Source organism: Astatotilapia calliptera, chromosome 12 (assembly GCF_964374335.1).
Source record: "Astatotilapia calliptera chromosome 12, fAstCal68.1, whole genome shotgun sequence".
Classification (NCBI taxonomy): Eukaryota; Metazoa; Chordata; class Actinopteri; order Cichliformes; family Cichlidae; genus Astatotilapia; species Astatotilapia calliptera.
Window position 1 is genome coordinate 22,342,203 of NC_137433.1, and position 25,253 is coordinate 22,367,455.

A 25,253-nucleotide genomic window follows, 5' to 3' on the forward strand; every position below is an offset into this window, starting at 1 on the left:
AAAGAGGAATGAAAATCAGTAAAAGAAAGAAATAAAAGATAGGCAGACGGGTTAACAGTGGCGATGCAAGGAGTTGAGGTAGTGAAGATGGATGAGTTTTAATACCTGGGATCAGACATCGAAACCAATAGATGCACAAGAGAGGTGAAGAACAGAGTGCAGGTAGTGTGGAGGGGGCGGAGATGAGTGTCAGAGGTGGTTTGTGACAGAAGGATAGAAGCAAGAGTAAAGGGGAAGGTTGAGAAGTTGGTACCGGTAGTAATAGGATATACAGTTTGGAGATGGTGGCACTGACAAAAAGACAGGGCAGAGAGGAAATTGTTAAGATTTTCATCACCAAGATGGAGAAGATTATAAAGGGACAGCTCAGGTAGAGATGTTTTGGACATGTGCAGAGGAGGTATGGAAGATATTGAATATGGAGCTGCCAGCCAGAAGGAAAAAACAGACCACAGAGAAAATTCATGAACGTAATAAAGGAGGACATGGAGAAGGTAGTGTGACAGGGAAGGATACTAAGGATAGGGTGAGATGGAGGTAGACGATCTGTTTCCACATAGAAATGGTAAAAAAAACAAACAAACAAACAAACAAAAAACATTAAAATTGAGTCGATGGAACTACCACCTGTTGTAAGTAGTGATGTGCGGATCGATCCTGAAATATCGATTCCTCCGATACCAATCATTTATGTTCTAGAATCGATTCTCATATTAAAATATCGATATTTTAGTACTTTGGGGTAAATTTGTAGTTTTTCATTAACAGGAACACAGTGGAAAGAAAATATATCATTCGGATCGTCTAAATTGGAAGAAACTATTTCCTCTTACGCCTTTCATATATCTTATGCTAAATACGGCTGTATAAATGTGTCGCAGCCCCTGGCCGGTGTTGCCAACTCCTCAGTAAGGAAAATTGCTATTGGCTATGCTAAAAGTCTCTAGAAGTCAAACAACGTCATCGCCTAATTTGCATAATTGGTCATGCTAATATCATTGTAACCCACGGTGTAGGAGAGAAAAAAAGAAGAGACATAAAGTGAGTAAAAAAAACGTCCTAAATGCATTTAGAATTTATTTAGAATTACAACTTAATTTTTTTTTAGCGATTATTGTTTTGTTTGTTTTTATGTCACAATTCCAACCTTATTCCTTTATCTGCGCTTGGACCGGTAAAAGTGACCCGAAATAGGCACTCTAGTGGAGTTACTTTGTGTGTGTGTGTGTGTGTGTGTGTGTGTGTGTGTGTGTGTGTGTGTGTGTTTAAGTAGTTTTAAACCTTGTGATCCACAAAACAACATAACAGTAAAAGAAGAACTGATTGCGTTACAGTCAGTGCGGGAGCAGAGGCTTCACTCATACGCGATTCATTTGCAGTTTGGACGCATAGGTGGGAACATCTCCTGCCCTGATAGCAGCTGGGGGAGGACTATCCTCTGCCCGTGAGCGCTAGTGATGGGATTTCCGGCTCTTTTTAGAGAACCGGCTCTTTCGGTTCGGCTCACTAAAAAGAGCCGGCTCTTTTGGCTCCGAACCGGCTCTTCAGGTTGTTTTGTTGCTTTAATTAATTTATTATTAACAATAATATAAAATTATGCACAAAAGGAATTACTAACGTAAAAAAAAAGTGGTTTTATTTGTATATGTTTATATATAAATATATGCGGTGGCCCCTAGAGACAAAACACGTACAAACTCCAAAACACATTTCTAGCATGAACAGGGCCCTGTTTCAGGAAGCCGGTTTAGTGGAAAAACTGAGTAAGTATACCCTGAGTTAACGAAAACTCTGGGTTTTCGGTTTCACAAAGCGAGTTCAGCTGAAGCCTGAGTGAGTCACTATGACGACACACGCCGTGAAGCTAACCTGCCCCCTAGCAGGTTTACTACAACTAACCCTGCCTGTCTCCGCCCCTTTGTCGGAAACCTGACAGTAGGAAGTGTCAGACATGGCGTGCTCCTTCCTTGAAGAGCCAGTAGATCGTGAAGCCCAAATTCTCCGCAGAGCTCTCCGCCGGGAGAGAGTGATCAGAGCGCGTATGGACATTTTATCATTTCCTGATGATTTTCTGTGCGAACGTTACCGTTTCTCAGCACAATCTATAAGTTATTTGAATAACATCCTCAGGCCATATATTACGCATGTGACACATCGCGGACATCCTCTCAGTTCTGTACATATTATTTGTATTGCACTTCGTTTTTTTGCAAACGGGAGCTTTCTGTATAATATTGGTGATGCTGAGCACGTTTCCAAGGCTACCGTCTGTCGGGCAGTCAGGAATGTTACAGTTGCACTGAAACGTCTCCTGCACTCGTTTGTGGTGTTCCCCGGTCATAGACCCACAAGATTCATCAAAGAGGGATTCCACAAAATTGCAGGTATCAGGATGACCAAAACTTAATTTATGGTGTGGTGATACTTGGACTACTACTTAAATTTTACATTTATTTTCAGGGTTCCCAGGTGTGATTGGCTGTATAGATGGCACTCACATTCCAATCATTGCTCCTTCAGTAAATGAAGGAGACTATGTGAACAGGAAGTCTTTCCACAGCATTAATGTACAGGTACATAGTTCCCTGTAGCATTTCAAACTAACAAATTATTTTATCATAGTAATGGATGCTAATTTGTGTTCTCTGCACTGTGAAGATCATATATGATGCTGCCAACATTATCACAAATGTGGAAGCCAAGTGGCCAGGCTCTGTCCATGACTCACAAATATTCCGTGAATGTACACTGAGCACAAAATTTGGACATGGTGAGTTGAAAATACTTTAAAATATATAAAGACCAATTGCTTCAGGGACATTTGAACTGAAGTGTATCCTTCTGTCTTAGGAGAGTTCACTGGCTACTTGCTTGGTGATAGGGGGTATCCATGTTTACCCTATTTGCTTACCCCTTACCCTGACCCTGAACCGGGCCCACAGCAGCGATATAATCTGGCTAATTGCAGGACAAGAGCCAGAATTGAAATGACTATCGGAATGCTTAAGGCCCGGTTCCAGTACCTGCAAAGACTCAGGGTCACCCCAGAAAGGGCATGTGACATTATTGTGGCATGTGTGATTCTTCACAACATTGCCACAATTAGAGGAGAACACTGTCCTTCTGAACCAAACATCAGCAGTGATCCAAACCATGAACATCCTGACCCTCCCACGGACATACAAGATGGAAGTGCAGTCAGAGACACCATATGTCACAATCATTTCTTTTGACCCATCACCTCAACATGTTGAAAGAAGAATAAACAGATTTTTTGTTCAACTGGCTTTATTGGTCGCCTGTATTTCCTGTACACAAAGTATTAAAAGATGTAAACCTCATAAAGTGTCTCTGTTGCTTCCTCCTCTGTAACAGCTGTCAATGTTTCTTCATTATTTTCCTGTAGTAAAGAAATAAACAACATTGCTGTTCTACTGTACACTCATATAATCTGTGGAGTATTACTCACAACTGCATGTTGGTCTGGCTCAACAGGAGGCTGCACCAGATGCAGTACACCACCACCATCAACTGATAGAATATGAGGTTTATACAGGTCACTTATAACTTACAAGGGACCAAATGGCAATTAACAAACATACCAATCACCTTACACTTCATTGTCATTATGCTCTCAAAGACAACCAAGCCTGAGGGAAGGCAAAATCAGTAGGAAAATAACTTCACTACAAAATAATCCATTATGGTAAAGAGTTTATCAAATGAATGAGTAGCACTGCAAAGGTGACTGTGAAGAAAGGATGTATGCACATCATGTATTATTTTGGATTTACCCCCTATGTAGGCACTTGTGTCTTGCGGGGTTATTGACTCAGAGGATGTCCCCGCAGAGATGCCTTCGGCCACAGAGCGCCCACTGTTTTGGCTGAGGGCCAACTGCTCAGCCTCTGTGAGTGGTGGTGGTGGAGGACCCCCACCTGTTTTTCGGGCCTCCGCTTTTTGTCTGTTGGCTATAACGGGCCACATTTGAGCATACAGAGTAAGCAAATATGTACTTGTAATGTGCTCAGATAATTTCAATAAGTGCTTACAGAAAGAAAATTAATGTAGCCTCTAACTGCAATTGATTTACATGGGACAAACAGACCAAGCACTATGGCTCATAATACAATTACACCTTACCTGTTTGGACTATATTTTTATATTTCATTTTTACTTGCTGCCAGGAACGTTTGGGGCCTGTTGGGTTGCACCTGCGCTCACATCACATCACAAAATAAAATGTATAAAATAACAAATAAAATAACATATGATAAAATAACGTGTTAAATGGGTGGAAATCCCTAGATCAATGTTTATATTAACACTCACGCATTGACTCTGTCGGCTATGTTTTGCCATGCATGCTCCCTTTCTTTCGCAGCTGTGGCTGTGTTACTTTTTTCCGCGGAATTTGCGTGTTATCGGCATATGCTGCCATCAGAATTTCGGCCTCAAGCGCTGTAAAATACATTGACCACGCCTTCTTTCCCTCCGTCTCCATGGTGACTCGCTTAATCTGTGCTCCGCTTATCAGGGCTTTATGTATCCTCGTCCGCGCGCTTCACTTGGGGTTAAAGCAACTCCGCGTTGACTGAATTAATTGTTATCAGCCTTTCTGAAACCGAATATTCCGAGTTGGACAGTTCGGGGTTACTCAACCCTGCGTATCGTTTTTCACTCTGAGTTTTCTAAACCGGCTTCCTGAAACAGGGCCCTGAACTTCCAAAGCAGAGCTACTAGATCACTTAAATTACACAATTGAAAGCATATGTGTATTGTTTGTGTATTTATACACAGGCACTCATATATATTCAAATAATTTTAAAAAAAAAGTTCATTTACCTGTTACTACCACACACCAAATCCGGTCGTTGGTACTTGCTGGCTTGTGTAGCCACTAGGTAACAAAAGCTCCACACTGCGCCCAGCATCCTGGAGCACTTCTGTTGTCTTTTGTACGTGTTTTGAGTTTTTATGTGCTTCTGAGTTTTTTGTACGTGTTTTGGAGTTTTTACGTGTTTTGGAGTTTGTACGTGTTTTTGAGTTTGTACGTGCTTCAGAGTTCGTACGTGATTTGAAGTTTGTATGTGCTTTGTCTGTAGGGGCCACTGTAAATATACTTTTATTTTTTCACTCCACATAAAATGTAATAAATAAATCATATAATACAAAAATCAACTATTCACATTTCAACTTTTAACTATTTAAATTTTCAGCTTTTTCCTTTTACAAATTTAAAGTGAAAACAACACAAAACACTGCAAACCACAACACAATTAAATATAAATTATAATATGAAAACAAAAAGAAGATGCATATTCTCTGTCATATGGGCCTGCATGAATAAACTTTCTGAATCCTTTATCATCTGCAACCGAAAATAGTTGTGGATGATTACTATACCTTTCTAATGTGACGTTGTTGTCCCTGGCTCTCTTTCTCTCTCTCTCCCTCTGGCTCTGTTCCTGTGCTACTGAGTGTAAATACCGCCCCTCCCCCCTCTGCCCAGTAAAGCACAAGGCTCAGGTGCGAAGTGAAGCGGAAAAAAGTGCGAGAGAGAGAGAGAGAGAGCGAGAGAGAGAGAGAGAGGGAGAGAGAAAGAAAAAAAAAAACCACGTGACGGCTCGCGATAAGGAGCCGGCTCGCGTCGTTCACGTCAAAGAGCCGGCTCTAAGAGCCATTTCGTTCGCGAACGACCCATCACTAGTGAGCGCTTTGGCACGGGCAAGGTGCCCACAGCAGCACCCACTGCTTGTTGAGAAGAGCGATACACGCTTGTCATAAATAAGTCTCCAATAACACCAGAAAAAGTCACCAGATTTGTCACTAGTCGTTTTTTAGAATAAAAGTTGCTAAGGGGCTCTGAAAACTCGCTAAATATAGTGATAAAGTCACTAAGTTGGCAACACTGCACCTGGCGTGCGCACTCACAATAATGGCTGAGCGTAAACAGTCATGTTTGGACATATTTTACCTCCACAAACAGACGCGGTTTGCGATACATGTGGCAAGACAGTGAGGTGTTGTGGCACTTCGGTAGCACATATACTAAAATTGGAACGATACAGAGAAGATTAGCATGGCCCCTGCGCAAGGATGACACGCAAATTCGTGAAGCAACACCACTAACCTCGTCAAACACCTCAGAGTAAATCCTATCACAGAATATGATGGGCTTATGTTGAGGCGAACTGAAGAGGAAGAGAGGACAGGGACAGGTGCGGCTAAGGCAAGACAGACGTCTCTCACAGAGTCCTTTGGTGCTGCAGGCAGGCAACATGCTCAAATAGCGCACAACTTCAGGTTTTTTATTTCTATATGATTATTCTGCATCATTAAGCAATGAGAACAAGTAGTCTGATGTCCTATAATCATTGTGAAGCTATATTATTATATTATTATTACAATTACAAAATGCAATTCTATATTGTATTATGAAAGACAATGAAACATTAAGTTTTTGTACAGAGTATCGGTATCGCATAAGGCTGAAGCGCGCTCACACACAGGAACGAGTACGTAAGGGCGTGGTGCTTGGCCATCTGACCTGCATGGCGGGTTTTGATTGGCTGTGCCGGTTTCACAACGCCGAGTGTCGGCGGGGTAGGTCACGTGACAGCATCTGCTGCTGGCTGAGCGAAGCGTGTTAGCAGGTAAACGAAAGCTTCAGATTTGTTATGTTTGAATATTTTTTTATTATTAAGTCGTTTTGAGAGTTCAGGTATGTTATTGTGTATTTTTTGTTTATTTTAACGAACTCGATGGGCCTGTTCAAAAACATTATTCGTCTTATTCGGCTATTAGTCGTCTAACTAACTGCGTTGTATCCGTGCTGAGCGGTGCTGCTTTGTATGCGGACGGGCCGTTCGCACGCCGGGCAGTCGGCATGCCGCCTGTCTCTGGCTCCTGATTACTGCCCAAACAAATCTTAATAACTTTTCTCCCTGAATTGTGTGCCTATAAATATATTAAGGGACACGGACAATTAGAAATGTCAACGAACCACGCAGCTCGTTTTAGTTTCAGTTGTTAGCTTGTTGCTAACGTTAGCCACATCTCCCATGAAGTGACTAATGTTAGCTCGTTGGGCTACACAAAGGGGAGCATGGCAGCGCTTGTCACGGTTGTTTATTTTTTGGTTGCTACCCCAGACGGACTGTACATAGAATAGACATATTGGCAGACAGGTTAGGATACTGATACTCTACACACGGCTTGTGGTAGTTTAACGAAGAAATTTGCGTGTTACTCGCACACAGAACAAAGACTAGCAGTTAGCCGGGCTGCTGCTATCGTGAGCTAGTTTGACCTAACATAAACGTTAGCCTCTGTGGTTCATGCTTCTGTCGAGTTTATCACACAAATAAGAGTGACTCTGATATTTAATACGTATAATTAAGGCAAAAATAAACACTGCTATCTGTATATGTACGACGCACGCAAATGCTTTGCCAGATAACCCTTTCCCGTGGATTTTATTTAAGAACCCACGCTGCCTGACAAATTGTCACTTGGTTGTATTATTAGCTACAGCCAGTTGCTTTGTTCGATACTACTCAGGCAGTGTTTGTGCTTTTGTTTTTCGCCTTTTTAAAAAGCCTGTATTTCTGTTGTTGTTGCCTATCTTTTATTCACATTTTTGATATATATAAAAGATGTTAATACCAGTATTAAAATATAGCGGTGCACTGAGTGTTTTTGTGTGGGAGAATAAGGCAGGGCTGTAAGCTGACACCCAACAGGCCCCTCTGGGCTGGCTAAATTTAAACGGGGATGTAGGGAGCGACAGATGGGGGTTATAGTCTTACATGGTATACTAGTGAGTCGGTCTGTTTATATTAAGTGTACAGTATCAGCACTGTAAGTAAGGAAAGTTTACTTACATTGCGATTTTCAAGAGCAAAAAGTGACAACGTGCTTTATATTACAAAATAAAATACAACAGTTAAAGCAAAAGCAAGTAAAGCAAACGTAACACCCAGGTATTTGAAAGCTGGGAGAACTGAAGATGTCCAAGAGTTTCACTTACCTTAGGACCAAAGGGGCACAAATAAGAACTTCAGTTTTTTGTGTATTAATAGACGGATAATCGGCTGCCATCCTGTTCTTCATAATATGGATGTAGTCCAAGTTTAACTAGGATCTGTCCAAGTGGCAGCATATACAAGGGAAACAAGTTGGGCCCTAGGATGGCAGAAAAGGACCAAAAATTAGCAAAAGCATCTGAAAAGGTCCAGAGCAAGAAAGAGATGCCCACCCAAGTTCTAAGTCTCTCATTCAGGATACCATAATCAGCTGTGTTGCGGGCAATAGAGACATCCAATAGTGCAAGAACCAAATATTCATGTGCATCATTGACTTATTCATTATTGTTTTCTTACTAAGGGGTAATGATGCCGTACCATCTGGCTTTCGTTTCACCTTTGCTTCTGTGTCCTTTGTCTTTCAGATTTTTCTATTTTGTACATACATTGTTTTGTATATACTGTATATGATGACTTCACTGGTCAGCAATCAAGCCCGGGGTACTCGGGACAAAACGCTGCCCACCACCACACAAACAACACAGCAACAGAAGCAGATACAGGTGGGTGGTTGTCATTGTAAATACAGAGTTATTAAGCAAAATAGTCTTTTAACTTCAATAAAATATTGCATCTCTTAGTCTTAAACGTAATTTTTCACTTTTAAATGATTTTATCCCACTTTTCATTAAAATATATAAAGGATCCAAATGCTTTTAAAAACATTTAAATGTACTATTCAGATGGTGATAGTTCTTGATTCTCATTAAGCTCTGTTTGTTTGCCAGGCCACAGCAGAACAGATTCGTTTAGCCCAAGTGATTTATGACAAAAACGATGCTGATTTTGAAGACAAAGTCAAACAGGTAATGTTTGTTCATATTTTGTGCGTAAAGAAATTTTCTGGGTCACCAGGATATATTTTCCTGGATTTAAAACTTAACTGTGTTTGTTTTCTTCTTCTTCTTTTTTTTCCTATGCTGTGACTTTCACAGCTGATTGAGGTCACTGGAAAGACTCAAGATGAGTGTATGGTAGCCCTTCATGACTGCAATGAAGATGTAAACAGAGCCATCAATTTCCTGCTGGAGAGCACCTCTGACACAGTAAGTATGCTCCATTCCCAAAACATGTGTTGTGCTTGCTTTTTACATATGATTTCGTTATTGCTGTTTTGGGAGAGACTAAATCATGATGCAAAAGTAGAAGTACAAATGCATTTTGTAGCACCATCATGATGTTCTGTTCAACTCTCAGACCTCTTGGGAGACTGTAGGAAAGAAGCGCAGCCTTGGGAAAGAAGGAGGACCTTCAGAGTTAAAGGAGAGCAGGGAGAAGAAGGGAGAGAGGGAGGCCAGTCGTGGGCGTGGAGGGTCCACCAGAAGGGGCAGAGGCATCAGCCGAGGACGTGAGGGTAAGAAAAAGACACGTCGTATGCCTTATATAAATAAGATAAAAACGTAATCTTTCACATCGAGGACAATGGCATTATTTTGGCTCAGTGTTAATTATGACTTTTCCATCATCTCACTTTCCTCATCTTTTTTTCTTTTTTTTTTTTTTTTTGTTTTTTGAATTTCAGGTCGGTCAGAGGAGAATGGATTTGATGTGGCTCCTGGTGAGAGAGGAGGAGACCGTGGACGCAGGGGACGCGGTAGAGGTAAGCATTGGAGAGTAACACATGTCAGATTTATTAAACATATCCAAATGCAGAGTTGGATTATAAGAATGCTAACTGTAGTTACCAGGTTCATGTTCCCTGATGTGACCGGCATCGTATTTGTCTGTTGCTTCAAAATTTAAGTCCACCAATTCCATGTGCTTGCTTGAATGGGTGTTTGATGCATACAGTCACTAAAATGCAAAAATGGAACAGGGCCAAAGATGCACAGCGAGGAGTTTATTTCCTCCTCCAGCAACAATAAAGCGAAAGAGAAAGTACTACACCAGCAACAGAGCCTCATTTACGTGCCATAAATGATTTAGCCTACAGGAAATGGTGACTGTAAGTGGATGGTTATCAGCTGATTTAAGAGCATTAAGTCAAAACATTTCCTCATGCTTTTTAGTAGTTCTGCTACAGCCTTGATTAGAGCAGGGCGATATGGCCAAAAATATTTATCACGATATATATTTGAAAATTTGCGATAACGATATAACTGACAATATAATTGATGCAAGACAAAATACAACTCCACAACATTACTAGCGCAAAAAGACAACCTTCCATTTATTTTCACTTAAACAAGAAGCTGGTTTTTATGTACATTAAAGCTTTATAAAAATGTAACAGTGCAAATGCAAATTCCTTGCTGAAAGTTTAACCAAAAGGCATTTCCAGTAGAAATGGGCTGACATATCCTGAGCATAACCATGTATAATATCCACTGAAGTTAAAAAGAGGTGCTTTGCAACATTAAACTGCAGTGTGCAGTACGTATTTTTCGGACCATAAGGTGCACGGGATTATAAGGCACATTAAGCGAAACAAAGCAGTCAGATAAATCAAACTTTATTAAACTCATTCTTCTTGCTTCCTCCACTTCTGTACCATTGATTCATTAATGTTGAATTCTCTGGCAGCTGCTCTATTCCCATGTTGTTGCAGTATATTAATGACTAACCTCGTATTGTGGATGGATTATCTCAGTTGTTCTCCTGACTGAAGTTTGGTCCGTTTACAGCATCCTGCCATGCGATTGCATTTGTCTCTAACCATGAAGAACCTTCACGTTAACTTTTATAAGTGGAAAAGTGTTAGTGTTCGTCCTCCAGCTTCACTGTTTATGTCATGCTAACATAGCTGTGTCGCTAGCGATCACGTAGCACATCATTATATACCAGCTAGCCCAACTTCAGTAACCCTACAAACGTCACTGCTGTTTAGTTTCCTGTCTTCATTTATGTTGGAAGTGATAGCAGAGCTGTACGTTTGAATTTTTTCAGAAATCTCTCAGTCAGAACATGCTATATCATGCTTAGGTAACTAGCGAAACTAGCGAGCTAACTTCCGCTAGCTTCCTGCTAACTTCTAACTCCGTTAAATGTAATAAATTTTGTTTTCATGGATGCCTGGAAGTTAAACTTCATAGTTACACCTGGTAAAGCAGCAATACTGATCGTTTTATTAAAGAATTTAGACAGTTTTTAACTCTCAGTGATGCTGCAGTGTTCGTTTGACCTGAAGATACGGAGTTTAGGACCCAGATTACTCCCAGATTTAAGAGCATCTTAGTCCGACAAATACAACGGCCGCTTGCATGTTCTGCAAAAAAATGTGCCTTGTCGTGTATCTGACGGACAAACACCAAACCAGTTCTACATCACTGAAGTTGCACCATTTTTACAAACCAATTCTGGTTCATTTGTTTCACTCAACAATCGGCCATGTGCGTATGAAAACAAAGGCACTGCGCATGCGCGTTTTACTCATATTCTATCACGATATTTCATTTTCCTATCGTTGCCTAACATTATACCGGTATTACCGTGAACGGTATAATATGGCCCAGCCCTAGCCTTGATGATACTTTCTGTATCTGCAACTCCACCGGGGTTTGTTCAGAGTCGAGTGATGTAAATTTCATAATGAGTGAGTGTGAGGGTCTGCATGTTTGCTGTGACCGCACAGACTCATCTGAGGAGAATTTACTTTACAATGCAACTATGCATGCCCAATAGGCAGTTGATTTAAAAGAGCCACCTGTCTTCAGCTGTCCATGTCTGCAATTCAATATCTTATTAAAAAGTGTATAAAATGGCTGACAACTCTTACTCCTGTCTTCTTAAATTCAGATACAAATTTTAATGAAGCTACAATCTTAAAATGAAGTCAACAGACAGAAACACCACAACCTGTTTTGAGTTGATGATGGATCACTGTAACCACTCCCCACACAAATTGTTTTTAGATTGCAGAGGTGTGCACATGCCCTGACATGAAAATTTAGTGAATCTATTGCTAATCATATTTTTTTTTTCCAATGCACTAATGGGAAACTTAGCTGAGAAGTCACTGACAATCATTTGTCCCAAGGCTTGATATTCTTAAAAATGCTTAATGAGGAATTTAGACTTAAGTGACTTGGTTGTGTTGTTCATATGGTTGTTTTGCTGCATTTTCAGTTGCAGGGGTTCGTGGCAGAGGAAGAGCAGCTGTTGGTAACAGGTTCTCTTCGCAGGGAATGGGGTAAGAATATGCATCATGTAAAAGTTTTACAAAAGGAGGTGATGATGTTGATTATAAGCACATATCTTAAAAACAAGTGTGTGTGGAAAAATATGTTTCTGAATCTCCTTGATTGAAAATTTGTTCTGCCTACCGTTATCAGTAAAAACAGATGTCTTTCAATTCGCTCAGTTTTTGTTTTTTTGGTTTGTTTTGCTTTTTCACACTGCTGCTTTTTTTTCCTCCAGAACCTTCAATCCTGCTGACTACTCTGCTAACGCTGGAGCTCGCCAGGAGGCATGGGAAGGAGATGGCAACGAAGCTGCTGAGGAAGCTGGTAAAGAAAATAGTCAGGCATACACTGATTTTTCTTGCAATATATACTTTTTAGTGTCCACTTTCTACATTTGAGCAAATGTCTCGTTTTCGACTATTTCAGGATTGCCACAAGAAATTACAAAAACACTAATTTGGCTATGCTTCTGTTTTAAATAGGGACATGGGGAGGCAACCCAGAAGACTGGAGTTCAGAAGACTGGAATGAAGATGTAAGGCACTGCTTTTCAGTGAAAGTGTATTGCAGCGTTTTAAATGTGCGCGTTTATGCTTAAAGTCTAGTGTTGCTGTCTAATGATGTTAGCTAACTAAGTCCTGTTGTTAAAGGGTGACTTGATGTGGCTCTGGGAGGTTTTGGAATGCTGTACTAATATCTTCATCTTTCACACAGTTATCTGAGACCAAAGTATTCACTGCCTCTTCTGCCCCAACAAATCACATCACACCTGGAAACAAGTAAGCCCTTCATAAGTCATTGGCACCTTGAAAGAACACGTAGAAATTGTTTAATTTTGGAGAATGGCATTTTATTTAATCAACACTGTTATTCCTTCTTTCCTCCTTCCAAACCTTTCTACTTTCACTCTTCACTCCACTTTCTGTGTGCTCTCCTGTTTCCTGCTTGTTCCCAGTGTGGACCTGGCTGGCATACTTCCTAAGGCTGGAGTGGGTGTAGGGAGTTCTGTGGACTCCGATTTGGGGGCGATAGTCGATGGCCCCTCAGCTGAGGATTTAGGCCAAAGCCTGGTGTTTACCAATTCACATCACAATGGACGCACTGCAACACACAGCTACGCACATGCCACAGCCAACAGCTATGCCCATGCAGCTTCTGGCAGTACCACCTACGCACATGCTGCACTGGTATTCATAACTATACTCTATAGATTTATAGACCTTAATACAATATACATTTAGATGTATCCTCATCGCCTTTTTCTTCTGTCTCCCTGTCAGTCCTCAGTCCTAGGTTCTGGTTTTGGGTCACTGAATGCACCCAAGCAGGCACCTGCCCCTGACATCCGGACATCAGAGCAGCTGAATGGGCCTCGGCTTGGTCAAAGAACCAGTCAGATGTTGGCCACCACCAGCAATAGCAGCATTTCCAAAGACCAAGGGCAGTCTCCAATGCAAGCTCCTGCCCCCTCTCCCTCTGCAGACAACAAGGCTCAAAGACTGGAGAATGGCTCTATTACTGCCCAACACTGTAAGTTTATCTCAGAGTAGTTAGGAATCCAAAACAAAGATGTTATTAGGTTTGGAAGCATTTTTTAAAGAATGGAGTAAAACCCAGAGGTATGGTGAATATCAGTATTGTAGTCATGGTAATGAATGTATATTTGTCTCCCTTTGTCTTCAGCGGAGATTAAGCTTCAGCCAGAGCCATCAGTGGTGCTCAGCCAGCTGGCTCAACGGCAACAGCAGTCCACAATCCTTCCCACCACAGAGCCTTTGGGCCCTGTCCAGGCACATGCTCCACAGGCCCCCACACCGCCAGGTAGGCCTGCAAAATAGAACTATCCTGTACCACTAAAAGTGTGATTGTAGGCTGTTGCTACCTATAGAGTAGAGAGACAGTAAAATATGTAGTGCCCCTACAAAAAAGATACATAACAGGAAGTCGAGTTAGTCAGTTGCTTTATTGCTATACCGTGCTATTGTTGTTGTGACTATAATGACATGGTGAATGGTCATGGTGCTTTTATTCTCATTCAGGTCATGAGTCCTCTGTCCCTCCTGTAAGAGACAGCGCTTCTCCAGGAGTGAAGCTGCCAGGCATGGAGCCTTTGACCACAGAGCCTCCTCAGCGCCAAATAAAGACACAGAGACGCAGAGCGCCTCCTCCCTCAAAAGTAAGCCTCTTTGAACCTTTTTATCTGGCAGAAAATGTAAACGAGAAATGACAAAAGAGCTGTATTCATTCTAAGAGGAGATAGAAACCGAAAATCAGTAATTTATCTCCTCTTAAGGGGTTTACAAGGCAGGTCTGCTAGTTAACCAGTTATATGAGCAGACTTAATGAGGTAGTTTCCACAGCCTTATGCTCCCCTTACTACACACACAGGTATGCAAACTTTTTTTTAAAGAATAGACTGCTTGTACTTGACTCCTCCCGGTGCTTGTTTATCTGCTAGTCTTGAAGTAGCAGTAGACCAGAATATTCAGCTATTTGTGTTCTTTTGTTGGCTTTGTTTTCAACTCGGTGTCTTTGTTGTTACAAATAATGACTTTTCACACCTCTCTGGTTACTGTTTGGACAGTAGCCACCGCTAAGCTGCAAGCATGAGGTCGTGTTCACCTTTTACTACATCTGCTCTTGAGTGAGCAGCAGCTGGTGCTTATGCTCAAATCAGCATCACATTTTGTCCTGACCTTCAGTTACTTTTTTTTTTTTTTTAATGGGACTGTTTTAACTCTGATTGAACACTGACAAAATGTTGGTAAAATGTTTTCACAATCAATTTTTTTGTAATAAAGAACAGAAACCTACCCCAAATCCAAAAATTAGATCAGTTCTGATTACTCGTCCTTCTGTCGTCTTTAGATTCCATCGTCAGCAGTGGAGATGCCGGGATCGGCAGATGTGTCTGGTCTTAATGTTCAGTTTGGAGCTCTAGACTTTGGGTCTGAGGCTAGCAGTGGAACATCAGATATGGTACCAACTGAGTTGGCCAGGGAACACACGCCTGTTCAGGCCCCACCAGCCATGCCAGTTCCTACTGCTATTCCCACACAGCCGCCTCAGAATAGCCTGTTCTCTAAGCCAGGAGCTGTGAGGTATGTGTTTGTCATGCAAGCATGTTGGTGTATGTGAGGTATTTGTTATGTGTGGCGGGTTTTTTATGTTTTGTTTTGTTTTTTTGCTTTTTTTAATTCCCCATTTAGTGGATTTAATACTGGCAAACCGGGTGATTCGCAACACTTTAAATTCCAGAGACTAAAATGACCACAACTCTTTTTGTTTTGCAGTGTAGCCCAGAGCCCTAAAAACATTCAGGAAACTTGGTTTTAAAAAAATGTTAAACCTCAGATTCAGAAAAGTCTCATTGTCCAAAGAAAGTTCTTGATGTTGAATTGAACCAGTTTTTTGTTGGTTTTTTTTAAATTGAGCTTTTTCATGACTCCATCAGGAACCCTTTGCAACTTTGCTTACATTTATTTAATGTTATTTATTTATTTTTGGAGACCCTATACTACTTTATATCTCCCCCAACACAAAATCTCTATTTGTCCTTTAAACAGTGAACACATGAGCAGCTTATCTTCTGTAACGGACCCCAACTTCCCTTCACCCTCTTTGGGCTTACCTAGTGCTACGCCCACACCCTCCCTTGGTCTCCCCAGTGCTGCTGCGCCACCCTCCTCTTCAGCCCCAACCACAGTCAGCCGGGTGGAGAGCAGCATCCCGAGGTCCCTACCCCCTCATCTTGGGTTCCCACAGAGCAAAGATATCCCATCAGCTCCTGGTGGGCCTCTGACGGTGAGTATAAACCTTTTTTCTCAGGTCTCAAACAGAATAAAGATTTTGGCAACTACTTAAATGTTATTTGCCTGAAAGCTGAATGATGAAACCAAGTCTTGAAACGTTTTCTCTCTTAGAATGGCTACACTGGTATGAAGACACAGAGCACACAAGACGGTAAGTACTATTGTCAGTAATGTAAAAATGCACTCACATGGCCAATAAAGTCTGGTATAATGAACATTGATTGCTTAATGCTGAGGAGGAAATGGAAAGATGCATCTTAGCGCAAGTTGTGGTTTGCTAAATGCTGTTTTTATAGCCACCCCATCTCATTTTCTTTTTCACCCTGATTCTGTTCAATTCTTTTCCTTCTCATATAGTAACTTAAAAAAAACAGACAAATAGACCAAATTTTGCCCCAGATTAATCTTTCTAATTTTAAACCAGGCACAGCATCATCTAGGACAGTGACAACTGAGTCTCCCATTATGACAAGTGACAGCAGCCCTGGCCACCACATCCCTTCTCCTGCAGTTACAGCTTCCCACTCAACATCCATCTCATCGTTCAGCAGGTAAGGAGCGGCTCGGCTGCACTTTGATGTTTTTGCCTGGAGATGATGATGCTTACAAGCACATATCTAAATCATTTAATGTGGACATATTTTTCACTGAATCTCCCTGCTTCCTGATCACACATCCAATTTGAAGTGCTTTTGCAGATTTATCAGATTTCAGCAGGCTGACAGACTCGCTTTATTCTCTTTGTAGTCACACAAGCAGTACGCACTCATCTGGGTCGACCCTCTCTACGACTTCCTCCCTTACGGTAAACAGATGCTTAGTATGTTTGGATTTTATAATTTTATTTTAATCCAAAATTTTAACTAAGCTCCAGAGTTTACAAACAAACAAACAAAAAGAAAATGCGTTCTCTGCTTTTATTCTTTCAGACGAGTAACGAGGAGAGTAGCAGCGGAAACATCCATGCCTTTACTTCGCCATCATCCAGCCAGGTTGTTAATCCCAATCCTTCAGCTCCCCCCGTTGTCAGTAGTTCTGCCACCAATGGTCTGCATCCATCTGGAGCACCTGGACTAATTCCAAATGGCACAAACGCCACACTCTCAGCTGCCGGCAGCCGCACAGCACCCCTGCTCACCACCACCTCCGGTATGATCTTTACTACCATAACACCACGATGGACGTTAAAACTAAAATATTTTGAAATATCATACTCAATTCTTTTTTTCTTTTTCTTTTTTTTTTTACTATGAATTATGATTTTAATCCGGCTGTTTTGGACACTTAACTGAGACTGTACTTATCTATAAATAGTTATGTTCATTCAGTGCATAACATGTCCTTTGTGGTGTCTGCTCCAGGTAAAGCTCCTCCCAACTTGGCCCAAGGAGTGCCACCTCTCCTGGCCAACCAGTACATCATGGGCCCTGGTGGATTGCTCCCTGCATATCCGGTAGCTATTTAACTGTATCATATAATTACTTGTTTGTGTTACTCTTGATCCCATGAATTTTTAAGGGAAAGGAAAGACTTAATATGGATCCTAAAGATAGATTAATTGGGTGTCCTCTTTAAAAAATAAATAAATGCAGGTTTTTCTAGAAGTGCAGAAACTGAACAGAGGGATTGAATTTTCTCTTTATTCTATAGAGGTTTTTAGTCATTTGGGAAGATTTTGATCATGTACTGAATACACTCATTAGCAGCTAGTAAAGATAAAAGGCTTTGTAGGCATAAGCGATGTTTATTAGAGACTCCAACATCTGCTAAATAACCATTGTCCTAATTTCAACAGCAGATATATGGATATGAGGACTTGCAAATGCTGCAATCGCGTCTTCCTTTGGTGAGTCTGTTGCTTAACTTAACCTTTAATAATGCCTTAATGTTAGTTGCTTTTTAACATGAGAAATATCTGAGTATCTGATCTAGACAACCCAAAATGTGATGTCCACATATGTGGACGCCAGGTCCTAGGAGGTTAATGCTGTTTGTCTTTTTAATTATTAATTATTTTCCTCTATCTGGACAGGACTACTATGGTGTAACATTCCCTGGTGCTACAACTGCTATGCCTGGTAGAGATGGACTTGCTAATAACCCATATTCAGGTAGATCAAATTTTATTCTCCCTTGCACTTCATCATTTTGACTTGATGACTTTGGTTAAGCACTTTTTATAGATTATGTTGAACTGAAATTTTCTGTTGCCTGTAGGTGATTTTTTTTATTATTATTATTATTTTTAAGGGGGGTGAGCATCTTAGTTTTTTTCTAAGCTGTGTTTTTAATCTTTGCTATGGCTTGAAGCAAATGAAGGACATTTCCTAAGAACACCAGCCCAACAATATCCTTAAAGCCTCGTGTATTTGTTGCCTAAAGGGTGGTCATCTAAGAACTCTGTTTTTACTGATGGGGAATTGTGTTCGGTGGAAAGCTGGAGTACCTGTTATAAGAGTAGAAATGAGGCTTTAGGGTTCATTTCCACTTTTGTCTTACCTTTCTTCTGTCTCTCCTGATTCTGCTCAGGTGAAGCAACAAAGTTTGGCAGGAATGACTCTTCATCTCCAGCTCCTCCAACCACCCTGTCTACAGCTGGGGTGCAGTCACAGCCCCAGCAGACACAGCAGACAGGCACACAAGGGCAGGGTCAGAGCCAGGGTCAGCAGACACAGAACCAGGCCTTCCTCAACCCCCCTCTCCCTCCTGGCTATGGATACACTGGTAAGGGAAAAACAAAATCATGTTTAATCACATCGACGTCAGTCATTTTAAGGTTTTACACTATTAACCATTTGCACATCCTCCATCATTTCACAGGTCTGCCATATTATGCTGGTATGCCTGGAGTTCCCTCAGCTTTCCAGTATGCCCCCACTGTCTTTGTGCCTCCTGCCTCAGCCAAGCAGCCAGCAATGGGCCTGGCCAACCCCTCCAATCAGTACCACCAACAGCATCAGCCAAGTTATGGACAGCACGCATATGGCACAGGTAAGACCTGGACTAAACAGGGTTTTGTCTGGTTTGTTAGAATTCTATTATTATTGTAATAGTAGTTGTAATACATTAGTAAACTAAACTGATATCTCAGCAACACAAAATGTAGTTATGAAGCTTAATTAGCTTAAAAGCTGGCATTATTGTGGGCTTCCTGGAAAGTTATTTTTGTGTATTTTGAGACTCAAGTGTAAAAATAGACGTCAGACTAAATCAAGGTGTCTCTAGTGGGAAAGTGAACTGAATTTCCAAACCTTTACACATGTACACCACATGCTGCATGTGCGTGTAGAGTTGGGCCTGTTTTGTTTTTGTTTGTTTTTTCTGCTTGTGCTGCATGCATAGCTCAAACCCCCTGCTAAAGTTGGACACAGCTCAGTATAGACAGCTGCCATTTCAGTCAGGTTACCTTACTGCCTCTCTCTCTCTCCTGCCCCCTCCCCCCTCTTTTTCCTTCCCATCCTCCTCCTTCACAAAATCTGCTCCTCATCCTCTCTCCCTCCCCCCTCTGCTTTGCTCTGCCTCCTCTGTTCTTCTATACTCTTCCTCCTCCCCCTTCAGCCTTTGATGACCTGTCTCAAGCCCACGGTGGGGAATACAGTAAGGCAGGGTATGGAAGCACTGCCCAGTCACAGGCCAAGTCAGCAGGCAGCGGTCCAGGGAAAGGTACATGCACGACACATGGTGCACACTCTAACAACACACAAACACACACACAGTTAGTGGGCGTTTTTCAAGGAGGAAAAACGGGTGTACTCACAATTGCAGATGATTCTACAGTCGAGAGTGTCCTGGAGAAAGGTGTGTATATGCAAGCATGTGATTTTACTTTCATGTGCAAATGGCTGGGTACATGCTAAAGGGCGGCACGGAAGTGAGAAACATGCCCCTGCTCCTCCTCACTTACTATGCTTCTTCCTCCTGGCTGGCCTGTGTCCTACTAACAGTGGAAACTGGCATTTAGTTTAGAAGATAAGCTTATCAGCATTGAAGTGACACAGCTGCTGTTTTTTTTTTTTTTTTTTTTTTTTTTTGGTTTTTTGTTTTTGTTTTGTTTTTATGCATTCCCACTGATTTGTTGTTGCTTTTTCTGTTTTTGTCCTCCTTTCCCTCTGAAATCCCAACATTGTCTTTTCCTCTTTTTCCTTCTCCCCCTCTTTCATTTCTTTCCAGCACCAGGATTGTCAGGTTCAGGTACTAGTGGTGGAGTACCTGACATGGGAGGTTCAATCTACAGCAAAACACAGGTGTGTGTGTGTGGTCCACATGTCTAAGCATGATCTGTTTGTATATATTTAAAACAATGTGTTTTGTATGACGTTTTTTAAGAGGTTTAATCATTTAAATGTGTGGTGCAAAGTTAACTGGTAAAAATACCAGTTCATCCACTCTCCAACTTTTTTTAAAGCCCACTACATGACTGTTTTTATCCTTTGCTCATACCGAGGCTGCTGGCTTGTGGTTGGCTCAGAGTTCTGCATAGCTTTCACTTTGTTAGCTCCATTGGCTTGGTGAAATTGATTAAAATGTCTCGTTAGGTTTGTTGTCTTGAACTCTTTGATACGGTTCCCCTGTAGTGTTCTTTAGCTTCCTCACTCATTGAAGAACTCACTAACAGCCACATGCTAACAACGTGTGACTGCTCATAGCTTATGTTTGTGAGTTTGCATGCGACTTTACATACAGAGCAGCTTGAACTCTCAACTTTTGACTTAGTTGATGCCTTAGTCCATATACGCATCTGGTTAGTACAAACTTTGGCTACATATATTACCATAATCAAGCTCAGTTAGATCCTCTTTAAATGATTCTGCTTGTCAAATGAAAATGTAGAAATGTGAGCATTTCAGTTTGAATGTCAAATTTTTTAAAATAAAGCTCGGATGAAGAACTGTTTAATTTCAGAAGAATATTAAATGGAAAGATTATGGATTAGATTGTTTTTGCCAGACATAAATGAATCTTTTGTCCTCGTTTTTTGTTTTTGTTCTTTTTTTTTTTTTTTTTGTGGTAGTCATTTGACAAGCAGGGCTTCCACACAGGGACACCACCTCCCTTCAGCCTGCCTTCAGCACTAGGAGGAACGGGGCCCCTGAACCCTGGTGGTGCGCCTGGCTACGCCCCTGCACCTTTCCTGCACATTCTGCCTCCTCACCAACAGCCCCACTCCCAGCTGCTGCACCATCACCTCACACAGGACGGACAGGTAACCCTCCACAACCAGTGGGAAAAAAATATTTTTATACATTAAACTTCGAGGTTTTAGTATAGTTTAGTTTTGCTTTTGGTTTATTGTCTATTAAAAAGGCTGCTGTACCCTTACTAAAGATTTTTTGTGCTAATCAAATAATAAAAGTACTCAATGTGTACATCTGATTAAATTCTGCACCTGTGTTACTGCAGTTTGTTGTTGTTGTTTTTTTAAACTCAGTTTTTATTATAATTTACAACATTGCAATGTTCACAAGTAAGACAGTTACTGGAACCGCAGTGCAGAAATACAGATTACAATAAGAACTGCAATTGGGAAACACAACACAAAACTGGGAAGCAAACCCCCCCCCCCCCCCAAAAAAAAACAAAAACAAATATGTGACAATCTTAATAGCCATAAATGAACGAAACGAAAAAGACCTATGCTAAATTATTGAAACAGTAAAGCATGTATGGGTCGCCAACGCTCAGTAAACAATTCTCTCTGAATCCGCAGAGCATAGGTTATTTCCTCCATCTGGTAAATTTCTCTTAATCAATCCACATATTATATCAAGGTGGGTCAAGATTCAGCCATTTAATAGTAATACACTTTAGTGATGCTGTAAGCAAGATTCTTAAGAGATACTTTTTATTGTTTCCTGCAAAACCATTTGGTAATACTCCTAAAATGGCTAACTGTTGGTCTTTGTTAGTGGTTGTTGGAAAACTGTATTGAGAACTCTAAATATGTCATTCCAAAATGAGCAGATTTTTGGGCATCTGTGATATGGGTTCCTAAATGAGTACCACAATTTCGCCAGCAGGTATCAGGATTTGTAGGCTTCATTTTGGCCATTATCTCTGGGGTTCTAAAATATCTCATGACCACCTTCCATTTGAATTCTCTCCACAGCCCAGAGTTAGTCACGAGATGGGCTTCACCGAACACCTCTTCCCAGGCGTCCTCTGAGATTTGAGTGCCAGTCTCAGCTTCCCACCTTGCCTTAATATCCAAAGTTGCACTTGTACTGAAACTCATAAATGCGTTATAGAAATTGCTGATTAATTTTGCGGAGGAATTACTTTGAAATATTTTTAGAAATATTTCCTCAGTGGGTGAGGGCTCCAAAACTTGCCTCCATTCTTTATGTTTTGTCAAAAAACTTCTTAGCTGCAGAAATCTGAAAAAGTCAGAAGAAGGAAGCCGAAACTGACCTCAATTGTTCAAATGAGCTCAAGTTTACGAAGCCCGTTATGTGACCATGCTCTGAAGCCAGTCTTCCACAATAGGAGAAAAACCCTGCAGGGAGGAGAGGCTTGATAAAATTGAAATTTCTTTTGGAAGACCAAATGATTGTTTGATTCTACGCCAAATCTTTAGTGACCCTCGTCCATTCCCCCATATGCACATTTTTAATTGAAATGTTAGAAAAAAAACAGGGATTTCAATGGTCTTTCGCATATTGTCTTCTCAATGTTTAGCCACTGAGTTTCAGACAGATCCCGCACCCATACAGTCAGGGGTCTCATCTGAGCTGCCCAGAAATAATATTTCAGATTTGGAACAGCCAGTCCCCCCTGCAGTTTTGACAGTTTTAATGTTTGGAACTTGATCCTTGAGCGTTTGCCTTTCCATATAAATTTGGAAAAAAGTTTATCTAAATTATCAAATGTAGAGTTGGGAATGTTTATAGGCAGCATTTGAAAAAGGTATAGAAGTCTTGGCAATACATTCATACGTATACTCTCGATCCGACCCAAGAAAGACAGAGACAGGACATAATTTACTTTTAAACAAGTCTGATAATAAGTGAGGAATTTGAATTCCTAAATACTTGATACCTTCCTTTGGCCATTTAAAGCCAGATGAAATGTTTCCTCCTATATCCATTGCCAATGTTTTGTCAATATTAACTTTGTAACCAGAGGTGTAACCGTATGTACTAATAATTTCTTTTAAATGAGGTACACTGACGGCAGGATTTGAAATGTATAAAAGTACATCGTCTGCATAGATGGACAATTTATGCTGTTCTCCAGTAATTGTAAGGCCCTGAATTTCATGTTCATCTCTAATCAGCTGCGCCAGAGGCTCAATACTTATATCGAACAGCAGGGGCGACAGTGGGCAACCTTGTCTACACCCACGTTCCAGTGGAAATCTGGCTGATATTGTTCCATTTACCCGTACAGCCGCCATTGGGTTGGAGTAAAGAATCTGTATCCACTTAATTAAGTTTGGCCCAAATTTGACTCTTTCAAGTGTATGGGCCAAGTATTGCCAGGAAACCCTGTCGAATGCTTTGTGCGCATCGAGAGACAGAATCGTTCCTGCAGTTTTAAGGATTTTATTTGGCCTGTCACTATCCATCATCACTGAAAAGTTCTCCTTGATAATTCCTGGTTTTCTCCACTGTTGTTGTATATTTAGAATCTACACCCTCTTGTGTGATAAGTTCAGTAGAATAGGGCTGACTAAAATGAATAATATAAGCACTTTGAAATGACACAAATTAAACACATCCACTGAATGGACTTCTTTTTCTTCATAGGGCGGCCCTGGTCAGCGCAGTCAGTCCAGCAGCATGCAGCAGAAAACCCAAGGCAGCAAGTCCAGCTATAGCAGCTCTGCATACTGGACAAACTGAGGAATGCTTCCATATGTTTTTTTTGGTTTTTTTGTTTTGTTTTTTCTCCTCGTCTCCCTGAAAGGCTGCGTGTGTAAAGCTAAAACAGAAAAACAAACACACTACCCTCACAATGAGCAACCATGGGTTTCGTTGCCCTGCTCCCCCCACCTCCAAGTCCTCTTAAGTCTTTTGGGTTCTCTCTTCCCCCCCCTTTTCAAAATTGGTTGTACATGTAAGATATTTATGTATTTATATATAAATATATATATATATACTGTATATGTAATAGTAGAACATGAAATGTGGTTGCTGCATTTTATTTTTGAAGGACTTTTTGTTTACTTTTTTCAAAACTGCAGGAAAAGATGTTACATTGAGACAAAATGAGATGTTAGTGAGAGAGTGAGTGAAGAAGAAAAACGACCCAAAACTTCCTGGAAGAAACCAGAAAAAGGAAAAGGAGAGAGCTATAGCACTGATTGCATTTGAGGACACTTCAGATGGGGGTGGGGTTTATAATAACTAACTGCATCTGTCTCCTCTTTTTTTCTTTTTATACATGACTTCCTGAATGGCTGGGCCTCTGAGCTTCATTTTGTAGCTTCCTGTCTTTTCCCTCTTTCTTCTCTCCCTCTCCTCTGGAGAGCTGCCTACTCTCCCGGGGTCACTTTCTTTAAAGAAAGACCTGCCCATCTAAATTTTATATTTTTATTTAATTTTAACCCTCATTTTCTCGAAATAAAGTTCTGAGCAGTTGGTAACTGACTCCTTGTTTTATATGTATGTACATTTACACAAGTTAATCAAGTGGGTTTTCCTTGACTGACCCATGTCTTCAGACTCATTTTCAGTGTTTTAACATATTTACTTGTATTTACTGGGATTTATTTGTTTCGGATGAATGTCTATTTCACTACATAAATCATGAACAAATGTGTAGGCAAACGGCTAAATATTTTTTAACGTGAGAGTACAAAAAGGCCTTAAAACACAAAAGTTACTAGTGATAAACTGGTCATTTTTGGCAGCACAGTGGTGTGCACTGTTGCCTCACAGTGAGAAGCTCCAGGGTGTCAATCCCCCTGCAGACTGGAGGCTTTCTATGTGGAGAATGCATATTTTCCCCAGCTGGGCATATTTGATCACTATTGTTAAATAATCTGCTCTTGTTCTTTGTGCCACCCACTGACAGTGAATGACTCTTAATGAAGATGGCTCCATGGTGTAGTAATTAGACTCTGATTCAAGACTAAGACAGAAACTCTCAGGCTGTCCCAAGCTCAGATAAATTAGATTCCATTAAGAAGGCATGAGGTGTAAAATCCGGGCCAAATTGAACCTCCAGAGCCATCTGCTGTGGTTCAGTTCTAAGTACCAGAACTACTGCTGTCCTATTTTGATCTAATTTAT

General features: G+C 40.9%; 1 protein-coding gene, 1 long non-coding RNA gene and 2 other non-coding genes across 8 annotated transcripts; all 4 read left to right on the forward strand.

The window, feature by feature from the left end:
* The first annotated feature begins 1,725 nt into the window (after window positions 1-1,725).
* LOC145432391 (uncharacterized) lies at window positions 1,726-3,287 on the forward strand. Its single transcript, XR_013912667.1, has 2 exons — window positions 1,726-2,573; window positions 2,659-3,287. It is a non-coding gene; the product is annotated as an uncharacterized LOC145432391 (long non-coding RNA).
* Window positions 3,288-6,023: 2,736 nt separating this feature from the next.
* On the forward strand, window positions 6,024-6,134 carry LOC113023125 (U6 spliceosomal RNA). Its single transcript, XR_003272518.2, has one exon. It is a non-coding gene; the product is annotated as a U6 spliceosomal RNA (small nuclear RNA).
* Window positions 6,135-6,511: 377 nt separating this feature from the next.
* LOC113033324 (ubiquitin-associated protein 2-like) lies at window positions 6,512-24,608 on the forward strand. 5 transcript variants are annotated; one of them, XM_026187014.2, is made up of 30 exons: window positions 6,512-6,656; window positions 8,453-8,590; window positions 8,816-8,893; window positions 9,023-9,133; window positions 9,285-9,441; window positions 9,610-9,687; window positions 12,153-12,216; window positions 12,444-12,532; window positions 12,691-12,743; window positions 12,923-12,987; window positions 13,164-13,395; window positions 13,489-13,738; window positions 13,892-14,029; window positions 14,248-14,384; window positions 15,077-15,309; window positions 15,775-16,012; window positions 16,132-16,171; window positions 16,445-16,571; window positions 16,768-16,840; window positions 16,950-17,169; window positions 17,382-17,473; window positions 17,816-17,866; window positions 18,053-18,131; window positions 18,550-18,744; window positions 18,841-19,011; window positions 19,579-19,683; window positions 19,786-19,818; window positions 20,191-20,264; window positions 21,032-21,223; window positions 23,766-24,608. In XM_026187014.2, exons 2-30 carry the CDS (start codon window positions 8,495-8,497, stop codon window positions 23,859-23,861), a joined length of 3,567 nt encoding a protein of 1,188 aa, XP_026042799.2. In that variant the 5' UTR covers window positions 6,512-6,656; window positions 8,453-8,494; the 3' UTR covers window positions 23,862-24,608. The 5 variants fall into 5 exon arrangements, with proteins under 5 accessions (XP_026042799.2, XP_026042800.2, XP_026042802.2 ...); XM_026187015.2 differs by having other exon boundaries at window positions 16,768-16,825; XM_026187017.2 differs by lacking the exon at window positions 19,786-19,818.
* LOC113034437 (small nucleolar RNA SNORD121A) lies at window positions 16,605-16,682 on the forward strand. The gene has a single exon (XR_003274181.1). It is a non-coding gene; the product is annotated as a small nucleolar RNA SNORD121A (small nucleolar RNA).
* Window positions 24,609-25,253: the final 645 nt, after the last annotated feature.